This window comes from Malaclemys terrapin, chromosome 12 (genome assembly GCF_027887155.1).
Source record: "Malaclemys terrapin pileata isolate rMalTer1 chromosome 12, rMalTer1.hap1, whole genome shotgun sequence".
Classification (NCBI taxonomy): domain Eukaryota; kingdom Metazoa; phylum Chordata; order Testudines; family Emydidae; genus Malaclemys; species Malaclemys terrapin.
In genome coordinates, this window is record NC_071516.1 from 35,571,502 (window position 1) to 35,580,553 (window position 9,052).

At 42.2% G+C, this 9,052-nt stretch overlaps 1 protein-coding gene across 1 annotated transcript; it reads right to left on the minus strand.

Annotated features, from left to right (window-relative positions):
* Nucleotides 1–790: 790 nt before the first annotated feature.
* LOC128845936 (olfactory receptor 10A7-like) lies at nucleotides 791–1,741 on the minus strand. Its single transcript, XM_054045037.1, has one exon. It carries the CDS (start codon nucleotides 1,739–1,741, stop codon nucleotides 791–793), a length of 951 nt encoding a protein of 316 aa, XP_053901012.1.
* Nucleotides 1,742–9,052: the final 7,311 nt, after the last annotated feature.

Below are 9,052 nucleotides of genomic sequence, written 5' to 3' on the forward strand. Positions count from 1 at the left end.
GTATATGTGTGTGTGTGTGTGCATGTGTGTGTGCCTGCATGTGTGTGCATGTGCACATGTTCATATACATGCACGTGCATATGTGTACATGCATATTTGTGTGTGTGCGTGTGTGTATCTAGAAGTCTCTCACCCTACAATGAACGGATGCTCAGCATTTTTGCTGAATCCATTTCACCTGCACCCTCTCACTGAGCACAATCGCCCCCATTGTCTGAACTTTGAGCAGCCACAAGTTCAAGTTTCCCACCAGCCCAGTGATACACATCAGTGGAATTGGATACTGGCCCTAACAAGACTGGGGTCCCAGGTTTTGAGTGTCTCCGTCTCCACTTTCTCTCAGTGCTGTAAGAACAGTGGTACTCGACCAGGGGCACGTGTAGCCTGGGGGTACACAGAGGTCTTTCTGGGGTACATCAACTCATCTAGAGATTTGCCTAGATTTACAACAGGCTACAGAAAAAGCATTAGCAAAGTCTAAACTAAAATTTCATACAATGACTTGTGTAATCTGCTGTATAGACTACACTGAAATCTTTATATTCTAATTCATTTATTTCATAATCATATGGTTTCATCTTCAAAATGAGGTGAAACTTGGAGATATACAAGACAAATCAGACTCCTGAAAGGGGTACAGTAGTCTGGAAAGGTTGAGAGACACTGTGAAAGAGCAGGACATGAAGCCCAGGGAAGGTCAGGGAAACATGACTGGGGACTACAGCAGGCTTTGCTTCAGGCTCTACCCCAGCCCATGTTATATCTATTTTAACCCAAGGAAATTGACTGGTTAGCATGGTCCAAACTTGAATTTCCTGCAAGCTTTCCTCAGGGCCTCCTGGACCTCTTTGTTTCTCAGGCTGTAGATGAGGGGATTGACCAGGGGAGTCAGGACGGTGTAGGCGACAGACAGAACTTTCTTGAAGTCGCTCAGGATGTCGGTGGTTGGGAACATATAGACAGTCAGCAGAGTTGCATAATAAATGCTCACCACAATGAGGTGGGAGGAGCAGGTGGAAAAGACCTTTTGCCTCCCGGTGGTGGACGGGATTCTCAGGATGGTGGCAATGATACAGATGTAGGACATCAAGATAAGTAGGAACGGGACCAATGAGAAAAGCAACATGAGTGCAACAGCCAATGTTTCCATCAGGTGTGGGTCATTGCAGGAGAGTTTTAGAAGGGGGATGAGATCACAAAAGAAATGGTCAATAACGCTGGGGCCACAGAATGTTAACTGAGATATTGACAATGTTGATATGCCACTACCTATAATGCCACCTATCCAAGAGCCACCTGCAAGCTGGAGGCAGGCCCTGACACTCATACGGGCTGCATAGTGCAGTGGTTTACATATCGCTAAATACCGATCGTAAGACATCACCAACAGGAGAAGGCATTCTGTACCAACTATAAAACAAAAGAAATAATATTGTGTGAGGCAGCCAGTAAATGAAATAGTCCTGTCCCCTGTCAGGAGACCAGCCAGCACCCTGAGTAGGATGGTGGAAGAGCAGCAAGTCTCGAGGCAGGACAAGTTCCCCAGGAAGAAGTACATGGGGGTGTGAAGGTGCTGATCAGCCACAACTAGCGCAAAGATCAGGACGTTCCTGGCCACGGTTGCGATGTAGATGATGAGAAACAGCAGGAAAAGAAGAGTTTGTATCTCAGGGAGATTCCCAAATCCTTGTAGGATGAATTCTGTGAGAACTGTTTGATTCACTTGCTCTGGGTTCGCCATGCAGTCCAACTAGGGGAAAGAAACCAAAATGTACAATGGAATCTGAAGAGATTTAACATGCTTTAGCATCAATTTACTTTCATAAATATTCCATAAGACCCCTCATCCTGTGGGGTCAGTGACGAATCAAGACTCTGGAGGCAAATTTCCTATTTAGATCTTTGAGATTCCATTATCCCCCCCCTCCGGTCAGTGAAGAGATCGATGCAGGGAGAAAACCACACACACCACTGTGTATATTGATGTGAAAACTGGCAAAGCCATTTTGTATTAGTCTTTTGTGACTTCGACAAGTGGTCCATGGCTCACCAGGGTGGACTCTGACTTCTTGCATTGCAAACAAAATATTGGTTCAGCTAACAGCTAGCAGGCTCTAGTGTCTCAGCCAAGAGTGGGGACAGTGATCAACATGATATCATAGCAGGTTATGTTAGTCTCCATCAGACAAGGTCCAGCCCTTTCCTGCTTTTATTCTTTTTCCCTTTTTTGACATTCATCCTGGACCTCTGCAGTGAGAGAGGGAGAGAGACACATCACTAAGCTGTTGCATCACAAACTGATGCCAAATTTACACTTCACTCTCCTTACGATTTCCTTCGCCAGCATCACAACCACCTTGGTGTTTTGGTTCCTTTCCCACAGGGACACTCGCCAATTGAATCTCGTTTTGTTCCTGTCTGCAATTGACTGGTTCCTCAGTCCTGCTGTGAGCTTGCTTCCGCTCCCCGCTGGTGTTGTCTGCCAATGCGATTAACTTCACGTTCTGGGTAAAGGGGGATATGAACTCGCACAGGACCAACAACCCAATGAGCTAGCTCCCCAAATTGGCTTCCCCCCACTCTCTGATTGTACTGTTTTAATGCTATTTTATCCAACACCCCGGTCCACAGCTCATGGCTTTGCTCTCTGTTACTGAATCCCACTGTTCTTGGAAACTGAACCACACAGCCAGCCACAAGGTAGTACCAGTAGCGAAAGCAATCGGATATTTCCAGCCACTGTATAATTCCACTGTCAATAATGGAATGTGTTTGATAAGATTTATTTTTACCGCCGGTCAGTCCTCTGTGTGGCTCATTTTCCCCAGGACCTCTAGAACGTTATCAATTTCTCTCTTAATAATCAAACAACAATAATAAAATAGGCATTGTTAGGAAAACAATGGAACAATGTGTAGAATTAGGGGAATTATTGTCATGATTTCAGGGTAACAGCACCTGTTTTACCCCTCGATGGTCTACTCTGGGAGTTCCCAGTCAGGTCTCCAGCCGTCAATTGTCTCTGGGCAGGGGCTTTTAAGACTGCACAGATCACCGGCCTTGCACAGGGAGGTCCCCAGCAAGCCAATCTACCTAATGCCCAGCACCACTGCATTGCTTTCTCTCCAAGGGCTACGAACAGGTATTGCCAACATTTCTGAGTTATCCCAGAGCACATTTATTTTCAAGGTGAAAAGATTACCAAGGAAAAGATCATTAAAAGACAACAAACAGATTTAAAACTAACATCAAACACACCACTAGTCACCCAGCAGCCTTATGGGCCCGAGTTGGGCCAAGCCTTCCTTGTCCCCCGGTCTTGGACAGAGATCCTGTTCATTTCTGTGTTTGCTGGGGCCGGTCTATGCTTAACGCTTAGATCAACTTAGCTACATTGCTCAGGTCTGAGGACAATTTTACACCTTATGTGACTTCCCACCCACACACAGTAGATACCACTAGGTTGAGGATACAATTCTTCTGTTGACCGAGTGTCACCTTGCCTCCATGGGTCACAACTGAGAATACCAAATGAAAGACAAACTGCTGAGAAATAGGGCAGACACACCCCAAAATTGGGGGTTCTTCTCCCATAAGATATACCAAACCAGCAACAAAATAAACTTCTCTCTCACCACACTGGCTAATAAGAAATAAAAAAAACAGTCTCCTCAGGCATTTTAGGCCTTGTACCACCACACTAGACTTAATGAGAAGGGGCTATTTAAACCATTTTCATCAAACAAAAGGGTTCTTCTGATCCCAAAGGGCCAGTCACACACCTAGGTCAATATGTAATTCAGATCTTACCGAATAATCGAGTATTCTTTAGGAATCAAATGCATATGATAAATGCAAAGTTTTTGGATCAGGATTGTAGCATTGATGGAATAATCTGCTGTCTTGTTAAGTCTCTGGTAGCTTCCGAATCATTGGAATGTCCTCAGTTCCTAGGTTAGAATGCTCCCATTAATATAATTTCATCGTAGTACAGAGGTTGGAGCAGGAAAGAGGCCAATACTCATAACTTCAGATACAAAAATGATACACGCATACAAACAACACAATCATATTCAGCAAATCATAACTTTCCTATTGACACCTTACATGACACACATTGTATAATAATGATAGCAACAATGATCTACATGGTCATTGTCATAACTATAAAGGGAAGGGTAACAGCCCTCCTGTGTACAATACTATAAAATCCCTCCCGGCCAGAGACTCCAAAATCCTTTTACCTGTAACGGTTTAAGAAGCTCAGGTAACCTGGCTGACACCTGACCCAAAGGACCAGTAAGGGGACAAGATACTTTCAAATCTTGGTTTGGGGAAGGCCTTTGTTTGCGCTCTTTGTTTTGGGGGGAGTTCACTCTTGGGACTAAGAAGGACCAGACATCAATCCATGCTCTCCAAATCTTTCTGAACAAGTCTCTCATATTTCAAACTTGTAAGTACAGCCAGGCTAGGCGTGTTAGTTTTATCTTGGTTTTCTCAACTTGTAAATGTACCTTTTGCTAGGGTGTTTACCTCTGTTTGCTGTAACTTTGAACTTAAGGCTAGAGGGGGTTCCTCTGGGCTCTTTAAGTTTGATTACCCTGTTTTAAAGTTATTTTGCATCCTGATTTTACAGAGATGATTTTGACCTTTTTCTTTAATTAAAAGCCTTTTTAAATAACCTGATTGATTTTTCCTTGTTTTAAGATCCAAGGGGTTGGATCTGTGTTCACCAGGGAGTTGGTGGAAGAGTCTCTCAAGGCTACCCAGGGAAGGGAGTTAGCCCCTTGGGAGTGGTGACAGCGGACCAGATCTAAGCTGGCAGTTAAGCTTAGAAGTTTTCATGCAGGCCCCCACATCTGTACCCTAAAGTTCAGAGTGGGGAAGGAGCCTTGACAGTCATATTTTAATTAGATAACATCACACCACTACGCAAAATTGATGCTGGAAGGGGTGTCCCAGACACTGCTGAATGCATCATAGAAACTTCCCATTCTTAGTTCTGTATTACTACAGCTTTGAAACCAATATTAGAAGTATCAGTATATAACAGAAATGTTTTATCAAAATCATGTTTGATAAAAAAGAGGCTTTTTCTTTGTCAGGTTCATTATGGAAGTAATAATATTATTTAATCCCTTTATAAACCCAAGGTAAAACTTGGTTAGACCAATCAGGGCTGGCTCCAGCTTTTTTGCCACCCCAAGCTCTACTGCACCGCTTCATTCTTTGGCGGCAATTCGGCAGCAGGTCTTTCCCTCTGAGAGGGACTGAGGGACCCGCCGCAGAATTGCTGCTGAATACCTGGACGTGCCGCCCCTTTCCATTGGCTGCCCCAAGCACCTGCTTCCTTTGCTGGTGCCTGGAGCCGGCCCTGAGACCAATAGTGGATTGGATTTGCTGTTGCAGCAGAATTCATGTACATCTCATGCAAACTTGCCATGAGCTAATGAAAATATCTATTTTATCCATCCAAGCTCAGGCAAATGTTTGGAACAAAATTAACATCATGTCAATGTAGATATTAATGTTCTTCATAGTGTAGGACATTTAGGCATTTAGCCATGAAAGTAATATAGTAGTGTGCCTCGGTTTCCCTTTTTTATACAGCACATTAGGAATGTAATGTCTATTCTCCAGTGTACAGTATCCATACTGGTTACAGGCACTAACTGTAACATCAGTAATACAAGGCCTTTTAACGTGAAGTGTTTTATCTTGAAATGAAACAGTATAACCATAAAGGCTCATAGCACATAGTGAGTTCTTATGTCTCACTCCCAACATGTTCAAGAGTTTTTCCAAAAGCTCATGCATATTGTACATTTTTACAGATTTTGGTATTAGCACAAATGTAACTAGTCACAAGAGTTAACATTAGCATTAATATTAAAATCTAATCGATCACAACTGTACGTTTACAAACACTTGGTCACGCTAAATTTTTTGTTTATATAGACCATATTTAGTCAGTTTCTTCAATATCCCTTTCAACCCCTTGTAGCTTTTTCTTTACCTCAGAATTTTCCTTAACATAGGCTTTTACTTCAACTACATCCTTAAGGATTTAGTATTTAAGAGATGAGTGAGGAAAGTCTATGAGGGCATTTGACCTTTCATGGGTTCTTTTCCCTTTTTAGAGGGTTGAAATTTGAGATTTCTGATATGTCATAATCTGTAGTCTGTCTTGCTATGTTCTTATTGCTAGCAGATATGGGCAACTTTTTTCCTCAATTGACAGCTAGGTAGTTTGCATGGACAGCACGCCTTAAAGAGACACAACCATTTTCTCTCATCATGTCTGAACTACAGTTCTGCTTTTCAACTACCAATTTTGGCATCCACAAGGCATTAGAGTTTACTGAGAAATCACAGGACATATTCAAAGCATCTATGGGTTTATCCACAGAGCTGCTTTGCTATGTATAGACAGGAATCCAGCTTTCCCTTTGAACCTGAGACACTAGCTGTTCACTTAAAGAATCAACATGGAGACATTCATGTCTCAACAACATTGTCTTCCCAACAAGCTGGTCAAGCATAGCCATTGGCTTATAAAGCTGTTTAAATTCCCTTACAGTTTTCGTTCCATCTAAAACTTTCTTTAAGTTATCGACACTGGATCTTTCTAAAGCTGGATCAGTGGATCCATACACATCTGAAAGACTCTGGCAGTTAGGAACTGAAACTATCAAATCACTTCCACACCCCTGCTTGCAAAAACTACCATGAGGATTCTTCTCCTTAGGAGCTTCTTTAAGCAACAATCCATCTTTCACAGAAATTCTGCCCTTACCCTCTTCACCAAGGGCTTGCTCTAAAGGAACATTTTCCTGAGCAACAACAGACTTTTTCGGGTTTCACTTAAATCCAGAATCACCTCTGGCACATTGGGAGGATTTTCACACAATTCCCTTTGATGCAAGCTGCTAGACTCCATAGTTAAAAGGTTAGAGGCACTCTCTTTCCCTTTGCTGCTTTGATCACTGGCAACATGCAGGTTACAAGGCTCAATCCACGCAGGCTCAGGGACCATTCCCTCCTTGTTACAAGTTTCCACGCTGTCAGTGGGTAACACAGTTAAATCACCTTCATGGTCTCCTTGTGCCCTGGTCATGCTGTCAACCTGGTAAAACAGAATTGTCATACCTTTACTCAGCAACACACTAGCAACAGGCAAAATAGAAGCACCATAATCGCCTGGTCCCTGGGAATTTCCTATGACACTAACTTGAGGCAACCAAGTTACAATGCCAGTCTCCCTAGCAAACACAAACTTAGGAACATTTCCTTTCAGGGGTTTTCTTAAATCCAGAACCAACTCTGGTACAACTGAGCAACTTTCAAGTAGCATAAACCGAGAAGCACATTCTGTCTGCTCCACAGACAAAGAGCTACACACACACACACACACACTTTTGCAGCAGACACACTGCTATTCTTAACAGACAAACAATTGGAGGTATCCTTTCCTTTGTCCCGGCACCCATGGCTGATTTCAGACATATACTTGGAAAGTGGGCGACAGCTTTCTTAACAGGCAAGTTGTCACTCCCAACAGATAAATTGCTTTAAGCAAATCATTTCTTCCTTGTTCATGCTCACTATCACAAGCTTCACTTGCCAACAGTCCATTACCCATAAAATAGCTACCCTTTTCTTCCTCAGTTAGGGCTTTAACCTGACCATCAACTTTAATCTGCTCTAGAGAAACATGTTCCTGATTAAAAGTTCTCTCTGGGTTTTATCTAATTCCAGATTCACTTCTGAGATATTAGACAGACATTCAGAAACTTCATTCACATACAAAGCACTTTTTTGCACAGACAAACAGCTATTTTCCTCAAACATTTGGAGAAACCCTCCATAGGCAAGTCATTGTCCTTAGTAGACACAGGCTCAGGATCATTTGTTTCGTGTGACTGATTCATGATATTACCTTGAGTAAACGTATCTCATAATCAAACAACATGTCATAATAAAACAACATACCAACATTTTTATGAACTGGACTTTCAAGATGATACAGTTTTTGCTGTTTTATTCTATGGAGTTAGAGCTTAAGTCTGTTCACTTTTCCTTTAGCTTCTAGTTCCTGCTATTGAATATATGCCATTCTTTGTTCATGTTCAAGACACAGGCTCTCTCTCAGGACTTGCAGTTTGATTGCTTCTGCTGATGCCTTCTGGCTCATGGTCACTGACCTTTAACCTTTAAAACTCTCAATATCAAATTTCAATAGCATGGGGTTCTGATCCAAAGTTTAATTGACTTCGTTCTGTGGATCCTGCTGACTACACCACCGTAACTGTGCCTCAGTGGGTCACAATTGAGAATGTCACATTCAGGACGAACAGCTGAGAAGTAAGGCAGATACACCGCAAGACTGGTGGCTATTCCCCCATAGGATATACCAAACCAACAACAAAAGTAAACTTCTGTCTCACCACACTGGCTAACAAGAAGTCAGAAAAGCAGTTTCTTTTGGCATTCCAGTCCCTGTACCACCATCAAAAAACTAGACTTACTGATGAATGATTATTTAAACCAATTTCATTAAACAAAAGGATTCTTCTGATCCCAAATGACCAGCCACACACCCAAGTCAATATATAACTCAGATCTTACCCAATGAGCATGCTGTGGCCCATCCTTTAGTATTTACAATCTAAAGGTTTATTGATAAAAAGAAAGGAAGAAAGGTGAGAGCTACCATTGGTTAAAGGAATCAAATACATTCAATAAATGCAAAGTTCTTGGATCAGGCTTGTAGCAGTGATGGAATAAACTGGTGGCTTGTTAAGTCTCTGGTAGCTTCCAGATCATTGGAATGTCCTCAGTTCCTAGGTTAAAATGCGCCCATTAACACAAGTTCATCGTAGTCCAGAGGTTGGAGCAGGAAAGAGGCCAATATGCATAACTTCAGATACAAAAATGATACACGCATACAAATAACACAATCATATTCAGCAAATCATAGCTTTCCTATTGACAAATCACTTGACACACTTTGTATAAGTTTCGTTACAATTGTATAACAGTGGTAACAACA

Excerpts from the sequence above, each read along its gene's own strand:
- LOC128845936 (XM_054045037.1), bottom strand. The coding sequence starts at position 1,741 with ATGGCGAACCCAGAGCAAGTGAATCAAACAGTTCTCACAGAATTCATC.